The sequence below is a fragment of the Harpegnathos saltator genome, unplaced genomic scaffold, assembly GCF_003227715.2.
Source record: "Harpegnathos saltator strain DR-91 unplaced genomic scaffold, Hsal_v8.6 scaffold718, whole genome shotgun sequence".
In the NCBI taxonomy this organism is placed as follows: domain Eukaryota; kingdom Metazoa; phylum Arthropoda; class Insecta; order Hymenoptera; family Formicidae; genus Harpegnathos; species Harpegnathos saltator.
The window spans coordinates 397,031-415,485 of record NW_020230558.1 but is presented as its reverse complement, the minus strand read 5'-3'; the positions used below and the strand labels follow the sequence as shown (position 1 = coordinate 415,485).

General features: G+C 32.6%; 1 protein-coding gene across 3 annotated transcripts; it reads right to left on the bottom strand.

The window, feature by feature from the left end:
• Nucleotides 1-6,846: 6,846 nt before the first annotated feature.
• Nucleotides 6,847-16,029, bottom strand: LOC109503984 (uncharacterized). Of its 3 annotated transcripts, none has more exons than XM_025305831.1 (11): nt 15,489-16,029; nt 15,126-15,257; nt 14,747-14,835; nt 14,381-14,512; nt 10,670-11,020; nt 10,320-10,471; nt 9,712-9,898; nt 9,551-9,592; nt 8,974-9,227; nt 7,734-7,893; nt 6,847-7,483 (listed from the first exon to the last, which is right to left on the bottom strand). In XM_025305831.1, the coding sequence occupies exons 7-11, from the start codon at nt 9,776-9,778 to the stop codon at nt 7,362-7,364; spliced, it is 645 nt and encodes a 214-aa protein (XP_025161616.1). In that variant the 5' UTR covers nt 9,779-9,898; nt 10,320-10,471; nt 10,670-11,020; nt 14,381-14,512; nt 14,747-14,835; nt 15,126-15,257; nt 15,489-16,029; the 3' UTR covers nt 6,847-7,361. The 3 variants fall into 3 exon arrangements, with proteins under 3 accessions (XP_025161616.1, XP_025161617.1, XP_025161618.1); XM_025305832.1 differs by having other exon boundaries at nt 14,747-14,831; XM_025305833.1 differs by lacking the exons at nt 15,126-15,257; nt 15,489-16,029 and having other exon boundaries at nt 14,747-14,984.
• Between the last annotated feature and the right edge of the window lie 2,426 nt (nt 16,030-18,455).

The window sequence follows — 18,455 nt, the reverse complement described above, 5'->3', positions numbered from 1 at the left end:
ACTAATATATAATTTTTCTGTAATGCAATTAATAGTATTTTATTACTTAATATAACATATTTTTGTTATAGACTTGGCACGATTTTTGTTCAAAAACAAAAACAAAATATAGTCAAATAAAGAAGCACACAAAAGAAACAGGTAGTGGTCCTTCTATATCAAATTCGGAACAATTAACATGTACAGAAGAATATGTTTTGGAAACATTGAATCCAATAGTTATTAGTGGCCATGATGATGTTACAGAAACAGGAGCTTCATTTGTAAGTATTTCTTTGTTTTTACATATTTTTAATTGCACACACACACACACACACACACACACACACACGCACGCACACGCACACGCACACGCACACGCACACGCACATGCACACGCACGCACACACACACACACACACACGCACACACACAATATTAAAATATATTTTTATGTATAGGCGTTTGAAGATGTAGAATATTTAGACGAATATACACATTTATTACGGCCTGAATCTAGAAATTTGGAAGCTAGAAATATGAATACAAATTATAAAGAAGCTACAATAAGTAATATACACAATTCTTATACGGACAATGAAGCTAAGCTAATAGAAGATAGAAAGAATATAGAAATGGCTAATAATAACAGAAGAAAGTATAAAGATAAAGAAGTTGAGAATGTAAAAAATATGAATGAAATACATAATACACAAAATATAGAGCAATCACGTAAGCAAAAACGAACAGTAGCAAGCGAAAGATTGGAGAGAACAATCGAATATACTAATAATTTAGTAGATCTGACAAAAGAAGACCAGGAGATGAGGAGAAAATATTATAGAAAAAAGTTAAAATTATTGAAAAAAAATATATTAGTAAAAGAAAGAATAGCAAATGCGTTAGAAAATATGCCTATGTTTCGTTTATAAAATATTAATTTTCTATGATTTTTCATTACTGTGAACATTAATACGATGATTTTGAGAAATTTTTTTATTTTTTATTTGTAACGAAGGGGAATCTGGTGGCGAATTCCCATCCGTTACTAACGGGTCGGCGACCGTCAAGCAGTCGTCGGCCGAGGAACCTCGCCGCGACACCCTCGATTAGTCCGACGATCCGAGCAGCGGCAAGCGCCGAAGCGGCCCGAAGAACCGGCCGTAGGCGCTCGGGGAAATCCCCCCCTAGACGGTACGCGGAATCTGGGGGGGTGAATCGAACCCCCCGATTACGAAAGATTAGGTATAAATTCCGCGCTCTCGCCGCGAAATCGAGAGATTGCGGCGAGTCGTCTTCGACCAGCAGCACCGAGAGAATTTAGTCGTCTTCGACCAGTATTACCGGGAGAATCCAGAAGCATCATCGACAAGGATCACCGAGAATCGCGACCGAGGAAGGATCACCAGGAGGAGACCGAGGAAACGGGCGAAGGATTTGCGAAATCCACGAAGCACCGACATCTTCCTCACCAACCAACAGAAAGGAACGGCGATCAAGCTGAAGGGCTGTCTACAGATCGCCGGCCGGCGACAAGTCGGTCCGTATCACCGCTAGAGTAAGTGTGCCGTCCCGATTCTCTCCGTCCGGCAACGTTTTCGTCACCGGCGGGTAGAATTTCTAGAAGTTAAGTTTCTGTGTTGTCACCGGCTCCAAGTCGGTCCGTATCACTACTAGCGTAAGTGTGCCGTCCCGATTCTCTCCGTCCGGCAACGTCTTCGTCACCAGCGGGTAGAATTTCTAGAAGCTAAGTTTCTGTGTTGTCACCGGCTCCAAGTCGGTCCGTATCACTACTAGCGTAAGTGTGCCGTCCCGATTCTCTCCGTCCGGCAACGTCTTCGTCACCGGCGGGTAGAATTTCTAGAAGCTAAGTTTCTGTGTTGTCACCGGCTCCAAGTCGGTCCGTATCACCGCTAGAGTAAGTTGTGTCGTCCCAATTCTCTCCGACAGGCAACGTTTGCCTCACCGGCGAGTAGTAGTACAAATAAGTAGCTGTGCTTGTTACGATTTGAATCTCGGAAGGAAGTGTACAAGGATAATAAACGGTAGTCGACCGGCGCACTGCACTCATAAAGATCGCGCATAATTAACCCCTTGGGTACGGTACAAGCTGTACTAGTGGTACAAGCTGGTGTCTCTCAAAGTCAAAGGTTGCTATCCTTTAAGACCTGCTGTCCATGTATGCCCATATTTTGGCGTCAACCCCGGATATATTTTCAACGATTTACAATACTTCCTTAAAGCTAGAGTATAATATAAATTCTTATCTTAGAATATCCTGTATCATAGCCTTATACTATTAGGTGTACAAATGAATAATCGAATTTTTTCAGCTACATTCAAGGTTTGTTTTAAAAGAAAGTAAATTAAATTGTTCAATCAAAGTATTCGCCATTGCTTTCTATAACTTTAAGCCATCTCCCAGGCAGCTGATGAATTCCATTTCGGAAAAATGTTACGTCTTTGGACACGATAAAGTCGTCAAGCCATTTTCGGATGTCATCCACTGATTGGAAGTGCATATCGGACAAGGCGAGTTGCATCGACCAGAACAAGTGATAATCGGATGGAGCAATGTCTGATGAATACGCCGGATGCTGCAAGACGTCCCAGCCAAGACTCATTATGGTGTCTTTTGTATTGGAAGCAATGTGTGGCCTGGCGCTGTCATGCAACAATTTCACTGGACGTTCTCCTTTGCCAGTATATGGGCGTTTTCGTTCCAATTCTTGACTCAAGCAGATTAATTGACGTTGATAGCAGTCCGCAATAACTGTTTTATCCGGTTCCAACAACTCATTATTATGAGTTTGGTGGATTTGGTAGGATATCAAGAGCATGCTTTATTAAGCACGTTTGGAAATCGTTTGCTGCGTTACTCCTAACTGTTCTGCAAGCTCTTTTTGTATTTGTGCCGAATTCTCAGCGAGCAGTTATTCCAAATCATCATTATCGCACTTCGGAGGGCCTCCAGGGCATTTGTCGATTAGACTGAAATTACCGCTTTTAAACCGCTTAAACCAAAATGCGCACACATCGTACGATACAACACCTTCGCCGAGAAAGAGACAAATCGATTCGCACGCTCTTACAGCATTTTTTCCTTGTTGGAATTCGTAAAGAATGCACCTTATCTGTTGCCATTTTCGACTGTACTGAACTGAATACTTTTGAAGGTTATGTTGGGCCTTTCGCCAAACTATATGTTCTTTTTAATAGCTATATGTCAACATTGCATAATCACAAAAGAGCGAGAAAATCTATTCAATTTCAAATTGATTTCATAACTGCTTAAAATAATTTGGATTATTCATTTGTACACCTAATATAACCTGTAGTCATTACAAATTTATTATTATTCTAATAAAAATTGTTCGTTACATTAAAAGATAATATTATAGAATGGCGTTGTATGTGTTACGTTATAGATTTGATAATCGGTTATTCCGCGAACGAGAACGTCTAGTTTCTATATTTCTATTATGCGCCTGTTTACTTATATCTATATTCTGTATAAATTCTGTGGTTTCAGTGAGTGTTGGAGTAATTGTTATATCGCGCCATAATTCTGGTAAATGAACATCGTGAGTGTTAATCTTGGTGTTGAAACAACCATGAAAATATTGAGAACAACCATTCTTAGGTATACAACATAGCCTAAAGACATTAATACATTTCCTTATCAAACTACATTTTAGAACGAAATATATGATAATTAATCCGATAATTGTACACACTATATAATATAACCAACTCGTTGTTTTTTCATATAAGGTTTTAGCGCGGTGATGTTTCCCCATCTCTTCTGCTTCTTTGTACAGTTCGTTCAAACTAGGACTAGCTGATTTTAACAAATTAACATCTAAACGAGGCATTTTTCCAATATTTAACAGACGAAGTTCTGAAATATTTACGCTATGTTCCTTTATATCTTCGCACAATTTGTTAGTACTTAGATTAACTTTTGGTACAAAATCTCTGTTCATAGTGGACACTATAGCTACAGATTGGCTATGTAACATTATTATATTATGTATGCATTATCTGAGATTACATCACAGTCGGGTAATAATTTAATTAATCCAGTTGAAATCAATTGAGTTTGACGTGGTTTATCATCTTTGCATAATATGTGTAATGTTTCTTCGCGCGGAGCGAAGCTGTGAACAACCACGAATTAGCGGTATGTAATTGGAACCAATCTGTATTATGTATTTTCATCAATCTGACATTACATTCCTTTAACAGGTTCTCTAGTCTAGCTGACTTTAATAATTCCGATTCGCAATTATGAGTTCCTGCAATTTGATATAACAAGTCAGTCTGTTTACAAGTCAATGTATCATTAATTTTTTTACATTTTGATATACTGTCTTCAGAGAAAGGGGTATATATTTGTTTATCTGTTCTGAGGCTGTAGTGTGTGTACGACGGATTTATAAAGGCGTACGCATCCTCCCCGCTTTGCTTGATAGGTAGGAAAATAGCATGATATAAATGAAAGTCATGCGATTCTATTAAAGGTATCTCAATTACATAAACCAGAGCTCAGCAAAAAATGCATGCGACGGCCAATTTTCGACTATCTCCGCCCACCGCTGTTCCCTTTACCTCGCCACTCCGCATGCTGCCTACAAGCCGCTCGAGCCTCAGGAGCGTGTTTCTAACAGTTTTCCACGTCACCCATGAGGTACTATTGTCGACGCGTTTTTTTTTAAGTGGTATCCCCAGTAGGCCTAATCCACTGATGACTGTAACAACCCGTAACTAATTGAACAGAAGCGAAATAAAATATGTTAAATGAAGAATATTTAATTCGATTTATACTTATTTGCCAACCCAATGTATCCAAGAAATCTAACCGAGATTTAGCATCGTGGACACAAGGTTTAACGCTGGGTCTGTTCTTTATAGCTGCACTACTGAACTAGTGCAATAAGTTAGAGTGAGAAAAAATATAGTTGTTTCATTTTAACTTATTGCTCCAGTTCAGCAGTGCAGCTATAAAAAACAGACTTCTAGTTTCACACAGTGTATGACTGTGTTCCGTTGCTGGAAAGCATCCGCTTTCTCTCTCAATGGTGCAACATGTGATAAGGATGCAACATTGGAACGCCTCCCGCCACTTCTCCTTCACTCCTTCTTCGCTTTTCTCGCACTGTACAGTACGCTCTCCGTATATGCCTGTCGTCGCTTTCGATTATTTTACAGGCGTATATGACACCGCCGAGAGACACCGAATGTACACTCAGAGGCAGGTATGGTGACCCTCGGCGGCGTTGTATACGCCTGTAAAACAATCGAAAGCGATGACAGGCATATATGCAGGACGTACTGTACAGCGCGAAAGAAGCGAAGAAAGAGCGAAGGAGAAGTGGGATGTTGCATCCTTATCGCATGTCGCACGATTGAAAGAGAAAGCATTACCAGACGTGGTACGGTTAATGGTGTCCCCACTAGTTGTCTCACTCACTCTACACTTGAATGCAGGGAATATGAGTGAGACAGCTATAGAGGCACTTAGGGATGCAACGATTTCTCAAAATATCGATAACGATATTATTGTCATTCAGAATCATCGATAACGATAATACCGATAATTTTGAAAAATATCGATATTTATATCGATATTTATATAAAAAAATGTATACATATAAGAGCATGCGTATAAAAAGTATATACAAAAAATTTGAAAAGATCTTTTAAAAATTTTTATCTTCATATAATTTATTGTCATATTCTTATTAGAAAATATATAATAAACCGCAGTCGTTTGCCGGAGATCACCGCATATATGGAGCAGGAGATCTATTATGGAGATCTATATTCAATGATTGAGGTGAAAATGATAAAAATGAGCGAATGTACTAGACATCGACTAATTACATAATATATATTCCAGTGAATTCACTCAGTTTTGTCATTTTCATCTCGGTCGTAGAACCGTAATAGGCCCCCAGAGCTATAACTGAAAAATACGAAATATCAGTAAAATTTATATCGATATATCGATTTTATCTGAGATAAAAAAATATCGACAAATATTCGATATTTGTCTCTCGATATATCGATATTTCAATATTATCGATTTATCGTTGCATCCCTAGAGACACCGCGCTCCCAAATAGCCAAAAAGATGTCTTTTAGATTTCTAAAAGATATCTCGCCATGTCTTGAGATATCTTACTTTTTTCCCCAAAAGATTTCTTTTAGGGATCTAAAAGATGTCTTACGCAACATTTTGAGATATCTTTTAGATATCTAAAGATGTCTTGAAGATATCCTTAAGTAATCCTGAAGAAGTCTTAAAGACATCTTGCAGAAATGTAAAAAGACATCTTATAGAGTATTAAAAGATCTCTAATAAGATTTCTTTTATATATCTTCTAAATATCTAAAAGATGTCTTAAAAAACATCTTGCAGAAATGTAAAAGACATCTAAAAGATTTCTTTTACACATATCTCAAAGATGTCTAACAAATATCTTTTAGAAGTCTTCAATATATTTTAAAAAACATAAATATTGAGAAATGAATAACAAATAATAGCATTGCGTTAATATTATATTTATTGACGATTATATTAACATTACAACACACACACACATACATATATATATTGTGTATATATTTTTTTATTTATAAATATATATAATTATTATATTTATAATTATTATATAAAAATTATATTAAATTATATATTAATTATTAATATATAATTATTAATTATATATTAAATATTATAATTATTACACTTTATATTTGACTGTTTTATAATAAAATATGTTTTCATATAAATTATATAACGTAACAACATTGTTTGCGTTAAAACGTTACTTGCTTGTTAAGATATGGGCGTAGCCAGAATTTTTTTTTCAGGCAGACCATACACAAGCCACCTCTTTCAATTTAAGCATTCAATGCAAAAAAATTATATAAATTTTATCACTTTATTGCCGGTAAAAAATAAAAAAAAAACTTCAGCGCCTTCGTATAAAAAAATAAATTTTTTTCTACGTTTAGGGGACCGTGGTCTTCCTCTGCCTCCTCCTGGCAACGCCCATGCAAGATATAATTAATTAATTTCTTATTATTAAGTATACAGGCTGTGCGGTAACTCGCTTTAGAAACACGATGTACAGGTAGATTAGGTGAAACTGAAGAAAAAATTCCTATATCATTTTGCGAAGAACCACATAAAATATAGAATTATTAATTAATTGATCATTAGCTAATTTCTTTAATTAATAACACAATTTTACGTGGTTCTTCGCAAAATCATAGAGGAATTGTTTTTTCAGTTTCACTTAATCTATTTTTATATCGCGGTTTTTAGCGGAATTATCGGACACTCTGTATACTAATTACAGAGTAATTTATTGTTACACTTTTTTGTTTCGATATCTCATTTTATCACCTGCATGTTGCAGCCAGTTTTTTACATGCTTGACAATCAATGCAATGGTACAGTCAGGTCCATTTCCTTTTGTACGATTGACAGTACCTGTGGATAGTATTTATATGTTTTTAGTACTAGTAGATATATCTGGTTGGAAAAATTCATATCTATTTATATAAACAAAAATAATAGTACTCTAAACATTATGACAAGTTATAGTCCTTACATATCACTAATGTTTAAAAGTATTTTTTGTATCTATATTTGAAAATGATATAAAAGAGAATTTAACATTTGGAAAAATTAAGAGACACATATATATATAGTTTATTTGTAATTGTTAAAATATACGTACTAACTATAATGTTTGCAAAAGTTATATTTTCGATTGCGATAGTATTTTTTGCACCAGTCCAAGTCAACTTGTGTCCTACATCAAATGTTATGCAATATGTGAGTATATTGGAGATCATTTTTTGTGTAGAGTCACCACCAATACACTTTATTTTCTTTTCCTGCAAAGAATAATGTTAATATAGACGTTAATGTTCGTATACGTGACTTTTTTTCTTTTATTATTTATTATTATTCGTATTTCGATATTACTATATACATATGGCCAAATCTATGTGAGCAGATTTCGAGTGCAATCTAATATCATCAACAGTAGATCGCAAGTAAACAATAAATTTGATGCAAGATATATGAAATCCTGCTACCAAACTACTTTCACATATGCGACAATGTTTTCGATCGGGCATAAAATTATATATTGATGGATACGAAGAAAGTATTTGTACACATACACATATGTATGAATATATAGAGTGTTTGTTTAGGGATCATATTCAATGGAGGCATAGAACTGATTAAGATAAACAAGAAAGTCAAATATCATGTAGTAAAAATTATAAAAATAGCCGATTTATGCATGAACAAAAATTGGTTGTAGAACTCACGTTCGGTCTCTGCAGCTCGCAGATCGAGTTAAATCATCTAACGATACTTACCGGCACGTGACAAGCAGAAGGGAAAATGTGCAGAAATAATCCTTTCTTCTTCTTGCCGCGCGCCGATAACTATTGCTAGACGACTTGATTCGATATGCGAGCTTCAGCGACCAAACTCTTACTACCGCTGCGATGCACGATTTTTATTCATGCATTACTCAGTAATTTTTATGATTTTTGCAAAAAGATATTTGACTTTTGTTTATCTTAATCAGCTCTATGCCTGCATTGAATATGATCCTTTAGTTAACAAATACTCTGTATACACACACACACACGCACACGCACACGCACACGCACACGCACACGCACACGCACACGCACACGCACACGCACACGCACACGCACACGCACACGCACACGCACACGCACACGCACACGCACACACACACACACACACACACACACATATATAATGTGCAATTCAATCAGTGATTCATTGACTGATATGAAAAAAGTATTTATATTCATATGTGTGTGTGATATATATATATATATATCACACACACATATGAATATAAATACTTTCTTCATATCAGTCAATGAATCACTGATTGAATTGCACATTATTCAAAATATATTTACAAAACATTTACGAATTGCTTCATCATTTTTCAATGTTTCATTAAATTGTACGTATTCCTCGACGGATGTCATTGGAAATTCAGGCATTAAATCCATAGTTATTGCTTCATTTTCTTCATTTTTTTGGAAACTTTCTCTTAAAATAGCAACTATTTCTTTCAATTTTGTATTATTTTTAGCTGCTTCGTGTTTTATCTCTGTTTTGAATTGTTGAAAGTCTTGATGTAAAGTATCTACTTTTTCATATAAAGAACCTGCAAGAAGAACTATTTATATTTCATCATTCATATTTTACTGTAAGCATCTTCAGAGACTAATTTTTTAATGTTATTAATAACTTTGTACACTACAATATACGATAAAAGTATTTTGGAAATATAATAATAACTATATTATATATGATGACAATACTAAAACAATACTAAAACAATACATTACTAAAATTTACAAATTTTTAGAAATGATTTACTATTTTCACTGTTTAGTATTCATTAGTATGATCAATCAATTAGTATTCATCTATATGAAAGAAAGTATTCATCTATATGAAAGAAAAATGTATCTTATTTATAATTACATGTATATCCTCGTCTACATTCATTTCTGTAATTGGGAGAGCCTTCATCGCCAAATAAAATAATAGAAATAGGTTCACAGATTATTGAATTTACTTATTCAACTAACTTTATATAATATATGCCATGACAAAAAGTATACCGCTATATAATTTGTCATTACCAATTATCTCATTTTCCTTATTATCGATATTCCGATCATAATCACGAGAATTAGTATCATCCGTCATCTCTTCATCATCTTGCTCATCCTCATGAAAAACTTGAATTGAAAATTGGTGTTCATTTAAAGGTGAAGGGACATTGCAATTAGATGGATTATTTTTGACGGATAAAATTTTATCTTCCTCCTGGAATTCAAAGTATATTAATATACAAATTGTATGTGTGTGTAAATCTAACATATACGTGTGTGTGTACAAATATATATTTATGTATGTATTTATAAATTAAATAACGATTTTTGTCCGAATTTATTCAACTCTCATCTATATTTACATATAAATAAATAAAAATATAAAATACTATTAATTAAGTAATAATTATCCACGTATTGTAATAAATATATAAATGGTTTTATCAAATGCTACTATTTTGTTTCACTGAACAACATAGAAATGCGTGTGAAATGTCTATTTTGCAGCTATGTATTGATAGTTACGATTATTCCAATTATAAATTATTAAAAAATAATCGATGTCTGAATAAAAGCACGTCCTAATTAGCGCTATTTTTCTCTATATATTAATCATTAATATTTGTAGTACTCACCCGCTTCTGCACGTTATATTCCGAACTCACTGATCTAAAATGTAATGAATTTTTCTCAAGTTCAACATTTGTAGATGTAGCTCCAATCCCTTCGTATATTTTATAATTTGATGGGGGATGTTGATTTGATTTATATTTCTTGGAAATATTACCTATATTTTATAGAAAATTAATTTTTTCAACGATTTACGACTTATCTTTATAATTATATACTTATCTTTATAATTATATACTTATATATAGTATATAATTATATTAGTAAATTAGTTTTGTTACTCATTTTCAATTTGCTACTTTACGTTTTATCATATTATATTTTGTAATTTGCTGTAATAGAATTTGAAACTTACAATCATTCACGTAATTATTCGATTCATCGTCATAAAATTTTTTTTCGTTATCAAACGTTTCAGAGGCAATGTTTGGATTGGTTCATTTAAAGAAGCAAATTGAATATCATCCGAAGTAGATATATCAATACAAGATTTTTCTGCTTCCCGAGCCTTATCAAATGTATTGTAAGGTCCTAAAATTTTATGAAAATGACTGATGTTCCAATCATTTCCAGGACTTATCTTCTTCTTTATTGTATTAGTAATATTTTTTTTAGACAATGGAAACGTAAATGTTTTTGCATTAAAGTTTACTCAAGAATCGGGAACGACTTGGCAGTATTCGTCCCAAAATACGACGTAATACATCTGTAACAATAAATACTGATTAAGTAATGATGAAGTATTTAAGAGAATAAATGAAAATAATTTCACTCATAATTATTATGATTTTCTATCCTAAAGCATCCAAATTATGGTTCAAACTTGTCATAATTTATTGTTAAAAAATATTTATATATATAAAACTTATTATTTATATAAATATCTGTCATAATTACAAATTGGATTAAACAATATTATTTGTATAATATAATATATTTATGTATGATATAATATAATTTATAAATTACTAGTTTTATTTATAAATTATTACAGTTGTTTTTATAAAAAATAACAACTCACTTCAATCATTAGTATGTAGAATAGGAATTATACAAAATGTATCTTTGTAAGGAAGTCGCATTGCTTTTGCGCTTATTTGACTTATTGGATACATTCCAATTTCAGACCATTCATTTCCGACATAGATTTTCAAATTTCGCGAATCACATGGATATGAAGATATATTATCGAAATTTTTTAACTTTTTTCTAAGTATTACTGTTTCTCCATTCTTTTTTCCAATATATTCAATCATGAGAACATTTCTGTTATTCATATAACAATAAGAATCAGCTTCTTTGATGCAGGATAGTGTAAATTTTTCAAATATTATTTCTTTATGAGATTGTGTACATCCAAACAATAATTCTTCGTTCTTGGCATTTTGAAGAATGGGATATTCTTCAGGTTTATACCCAATATTTCTTACAGTTTGACATTTTTCCATTAATCGTCTGTGCAATTGTTGTAACAGTTGTGCATTTTTTCGTAGCATTCGTTTCATTTCTTGAAAATAATTTTCGAATGGAAAAGCACTGAACATGTCCAGACCCCCATGATTCTTAACATCAACATGTAAATGAACCAAGTTATGTACATTGTATGTAACGTAGTTCTCAGAATATAACATTTTAAATGTTTGTACAAAATGTACTAATAATTCATGTGCATATTCGTTATTGTATTCGCAATCGGCAGGATTACAAAGAATATAAATTGCACAATGTAGAACATAAAAATGTCTCAAATAATCATTTGGCAAATATGACCATAAAATTGATAGACTAGTATATAAGAGAAACAGTCTAAATTCTGTCGCTTTCCAGCGATCTAATTCATCTAAACCTCTTGGTTTCCTAGAAAATTCTCTAGGTATATATGTTATTAACTGCTTTAAATCTATAGATAATTGATCAATTTGAGAAGCACGCAGTTTAATGCCCTTTATTCCTCGGATCCACATATTTATAAGTCTTTTCATGACACCGAGACAAACAAGATGCATATAATCTAATGGGAACTGTGTTACCATTTTCAATCCAATATTTTCAAAAGGTGAATTATCCACATGATGATCTTCATTATGTCGTAATAAAAATTTTGCATCTGTGCGTAATGGAGCATTTTCATTAAGGAATAACATTCGATTGTTCCTCCATTCACCTTCCTCTTCACATTTATTGCATCTATAATATCCTGTATGACTTTTAATAGATTTCATGAATGCTTTTGCCGGGGCGTCGCATATTATAGCATTTATTAAAACTTTGTATTTTTTTCCTCGATATTGGAATCCTTTATTTTGAATTTCACTATATTCTTCAATAAATTGATGAATAATCTCATTCGGTTTCTTCGGCTTACAATATCCGTGGAATACTCCAATGACAAAAGGTTTTTCTCTATAATGAACGTGGACAATTTGCCCTAAAAGTGGCCAAAATTGCGATTTAGAACTCTTTGCCAATGGTAGTCCGTCAATGCTTAAGTTGATTTTAATTTCATTTTCACAACGTTCATGGAGAGGTTTATTATATCGTAAATGATTCTTCAATGCTGTCTGCAATCCATGATAATAAAAAGTACCAGAATGATTCTTAATTATTGATGTTGTTCTCGGAGTTCCCAATAAAGTTCTCGCATTACAAGGAAGCTTTTCATATCCATTGATTTTGAGACCTTGAACCAATTTTGTTAGAGCCACATGAGTAATATTATACTCAAGACTCCATGTCCGAAGAAATTTGTATAATGCAAGTTCTTTCTGTACATTAAAACTCAAATCTTTATAACATTGATTATTGCATTCGGCAATCAATTCCATATCAGATTCTGAATAACTACAATTTGAATAAGAATCAATTCTTTGATTGCATTCTTCAACATCTCCATACATATATATATTATTATTATTCAAATAATTGTTACTATTCTCTTCAATAAGAATATTGTCATTAGACATTTCATGAGGAATCTCAATGTCTAAATTAATATTATATGTATCGCCTGTATTAATAGTATGTACTGCACAATCAATATTTTGTCGCCGACGCCATTGTTGAGACCGACTCAAATCGTTATATCTTTTTCTTTTCGGCATTATTAATTTTTTTATTATATATCGTTTGAAACCTACATACAAATGATGAAAATTTCATGATATAAAGGCAAAATATTTAATAAATAATATGTAGTTCTTCCACATATAAAAATACGAAAATCGAATATCGAATATATGAAAAAGTGAAATTATTCTAGATATTTAATATTTACTATTATTATATTAATTATGCCAGAGTATGAAATATCTTTTAAACTATTATATTTTTTAATTTTATCTTTGAATGAATATCAATGATTTTATTACAAAGATATTTCGTATAGATTAAAAAAGAAACATCATGTCCTATTTCTTCTTTGTAGTAGCGTCCAGATGAGTACTGCGTCCTGGAACAGCTTTATATCGACGTTTCAGAAACGTTGCAGTTTGCATCTTAAGAGCTGAGAGCTTTGATATTAATTATTCTCTCCTCTTCTTTCTTCAACACAAGGAAAGGGATACCTAAGCACACTCACGAAAGAGGAAAATTCAATATCAGGACTCTCAGCCTTGAAGATGCAAACTGCAATGTTAGCGAAACGTCGACATAAAACTGTTTCAGGACGCGGTACTCAACCGGAAACTATTACAATGAAGAAATTCACCGACCATGAAACCCTCAAATCTGAAACAATCAGTGCACATACTGACGTCAGATTGGCGACAGATCCACAGACATCTGTGTCCACAATCTGCTGTTAGACTGCCGGCAGAGTATGCTAACACAATCTATGACAGCTCTGACAGCAGCTTGATGGCAGAATGCAGATCTTGCTAACGTCTATTAGCAGGCTCTGCACGCAATATATCACGAATCTGCCATAAAAACCTAATTAATACATACTCTATTGCCTTTGTGTTACAAATGCTGCTAAGAGATTGCTCGCACAGGTTTGGTTATTTGCTTATTATATTATTTCTAGTTTTCAATTTTTCAAAGAATCGTAATCATTACTTGAACATACCTTATCGAGGAGTTTACCAGCAAGTAATTCATAAAATTAGATAATTTCTATGGCGATAATTGTGTGAAGACGGAGGACAACAACCAAGTACTACTGGTACAGTCCGAATATTGTGTCAATTCCGTTGTAAACCTAAACATAAAATGTGATTGATTAAAATCTTAATGTTCATTGAAGTACAAGATGTAGCACATTTATTACTAACATTATAATTTTCCAGCAAAACATAAGGTTAGGATAGAGTAAATTATATTAAAATATTCTTAGTTATACAAATCGCACAGAAAATATTAAACATTGAATGGCAAAAGGATTTAAGTATAAAGACAGATACAATTGTAAATTTGAAGGATTTCGAAGGATTACCTTTGATAAATATCGGATCCTTGAACCGCACGTTTCTTTTCGGTGGAAAGTCATGAGGTCTGTTGTTTGGAATTGCACTGCTGAACTATCTAATCAGATGTTGCACGGATTATTTCATTGGCTACGAAGTGTCTCAAGGGCTGCGTTCTGTAATTCACTGACAGCACTGAAATTCTATAGTATACGTTACATGAACTATAGATTTTCAGTACTGGCAGTGAATTAGGGAATGTAGCCAAGATAAACTTCAGAAGGTCTTAAATGTAATGGAGGATTGTGTCACAAATACTGCTAATAGATTGCTCGCACAGGTTTGGTTATTTGCTTGTTATGCTATTTCTAATTTTCAATTTTTCAAAGAATCGTAATCATTGAATACCTTATCGAGGAGTTTATCAGCAAGTAATTCATTAAATTAGATAATTTCTATGGCGATAATTGTGTGAAGACGAAGGACAACAACCAAGTACTACTGGTACAGTCCGAATATTGTGTCAATTCCGTTGTAAACCTAAACATAAAATGTGATTGATTAAAATCCTAATGTTCATTGAAGTACAAAATGTAGCACATTTATTACTAACATTAATTTTCCAGCAAAACATAAGGTTAGGATAGAGTAAATTATATTAAAATATTCTTAGTTATACAAATCGCACAGAAAATATTAAACATTGAATGGCAAAAGGATTTAAGTATAAAGACAGATACAATTGTAAATTTGAAGGATTTCGAGGATTACCTTTGATAAATATCGGATTCTTGAACCGCACGGTTTCTTTTCGGTAGGAAGTCACGAGGTCTGGGAGTCGATTGCGTGTATTGAAACAAGTGAATGACAAAAGTGAGTGAATTTACTAGAATTCACCACGTTTCAAGATACGCAATCGATCTGTTTTTGTTTACCTCCCAGATAGCACAATGTCTACAAAGATGTTTAAAGACTTCTAAAAGAAGTAGGACGTCTTTTAGACATCTTTTAGAAGTCTAAAAGACATGTTTGCGCACATTTTGCTATCTGGGCTGTTCTTTGTTGTTATTTGTCTGTTGTTTGTTGTTATGTTGCACGGATTATTTTATTGGCTACGAAGTATCTCAAGGGTTGCGTTCTGTAATTCACTAACAGCACTGAAATTCTATATACGTTACATGAACTACAGATTTTCAGTATTGGCCGTGAATTAGGGAATGCAGCCAAGATGAACTTCAGAATGTCTTAAATATAATTGAAGATTCACACGAGATCGGATGATACGATATATCCCATAGGAAAACAATTTCTTATAGAATACCGGCCTTAGGGCCGGTTGTTCCAAGTTTAAAGTAATTAGTTAATTTGTCTATTTTTATTCCTTCCTTAAATTAGACAGACAAATTATTATTAAACTATTATTTAACTTACCAAGAAGTTGAAACAATCGGCTCTTAAAGATATCTTCTAAAAGATATCATTTAGATATCTATTACAAATATATTGAAGATATCTTTTAAGATATCTTTCAGATGTCTATAGATATCTTTTATAAATTCTACAAAGATATCTTCCACTACATCTATTTAGATATCTTATAGACAACTTGTAGATATCTTTTAGAAATATCTTAAAGAAATCTTTCATAAGATATCTTTTAGACATCTACAAGACCTCGTTGTTTTCTGGGCTATCTCTATAGGTATCTCGCTCACTCTAATAGCCATGTATCACGCTTTTCTCTTTTCTCCTTAATAGAAATGCCGATTAAGGAGGGAATCCTGTCTGTACATGGGCTAGGGAGTACAAACTCCTCGTATTTTAGTGGTGACGGAAGTGATTAGTTCGCTTATTTTTTCGATATGTAGGCCGAGGGCAACAAAGTCGGTTCCCCACTACCACTCGTCGGATGCAATATTGGACACTTACCATTTACCAGTTTTCTGAAACAGTAGAAATTTTGTGCATTTTGTGCGATAGCAAGTGATAGCAAGTGATCATTAATTTAGTGAGAGGTGTTTATTTTCAGGTTATTTACAGGTTATTTTCAGGTTATTTACAGGTTATTTACAGGAAGAAGAACCGAGCAAGGAGAGAGAGCGTGTGGAAATAAAATATTTCTATTTCTGTAAGTTAATATTTATATGTAAATATGTAAATCGGTTAAAATCATTTCATAACGTTGTTCGTTGATCTTTCCTAAGGTCTCAGATAGCACAAATATTTTAAACATATTTGACTTATATTAAAAGACATTAAAAGCAAGACGTTACTCTTTTATACGCTTTTAGACGTATCCTTCAGAAATTAGTACTGCCTAGATTTTATCACTAATTGATTTCTTTATCCATATATATTTATCTCGATTTTTCTCTCTTTCGTTTTCTTAAAAATATCCACTCCATTTATTTTCTAGATAATTTATCATGTATGATTCTTCATTTGCATGTGTCCGTACTATATTGATCGTTTCTGTGTTATGTCATTTATTATTGTTACCTCTATTTCCATATGTTGTCAAATTCTCTCTTTCTTTTCCTCTCCATTCTTAAAATTTTTTTTATTAATTATATTACGTCAATATCTGTCGCTGTAACTTCTCTGTTATTTATTTAAATGAATCTTCATTTTTCAAATGTATATTGTAACTTGTAGCCATTGTTTTATTTATTTTGAACGTATATATTTTCAAGTATTTGTATTTTTCACATGCAGTCATTTCCTTATTATTACAAAATATTAGATTTTCTATATTTGCTGCAATACTAAAATACTTTAATTTTGCATTATTTACTATTAGTTCCTATTTCTCAATTTCCTTATCATATATTCGATATCATTCTTATTAATTAGCTGTAATGTTCTGATTGTATATAAATGGAAATGCATACAGTTGTTACAAAATTTAGAAATTATTTTAACACATTTCTTTATCTACATTTTGTAAGACTTTTAAATAAATGTAAAGAAATATTTAGATTTTGATTGATGGCTTTGTAGATTGTAAATTGTTAGGGACACACAATTTCGTTATCCCTTCATTATAAGAAATTTAACTGATATAAGTTTTAATTTCCTGTTATTGTTTTATTTACTGCTATCTGCCTTTATTTGTTTATTTCATCTTTTAGGGTTGTATGAATGAATATGTGTATAAATCCAACTCGAAGAAGTCATGCTTTCTATATAGAAGGTATGCCTTTGAGGAGGAGAGGCGAAAATTGTACTCGGTGGATAAACTTGTCTCTGAATGCATGTCGTACGTTTGTAAATTTGTCTCTGAATGCATGTGAATATATGGTATGTTTGTATATCTTATTTTTTCATGTTTCGCTACATGTTTTTATTTTGATATATGTTATACGTTACTATTTTAAATGTTACATACCTTAATAATTTATTTGTAGATCGATGTTAAGAGTGAATGTGTGAATGCTTGTGCAGTGATGCACATATACAGGGTCATCGAAAAGTATTGGGCCCCCCTAATATCTTCAGTTAGAATGCATTTTTGAGAAAATGTCCAATAGCAAAGTTGTATGGTTTCAAGCGGGGAGTAAGATGATGACCTCGACTTTGACCTTGACCATGTCCTTCAAGGTTATTTCAAGGTCAACCTTATTTTTTTAAATAAAACCCCCAGCATTTTATTGCATATTCTTATAGCTTATCTCGAGAGCTTTTCAAAACACTATAATAAAATATTATTACATTAAGTACTTTTTGAGTTATAAAGGT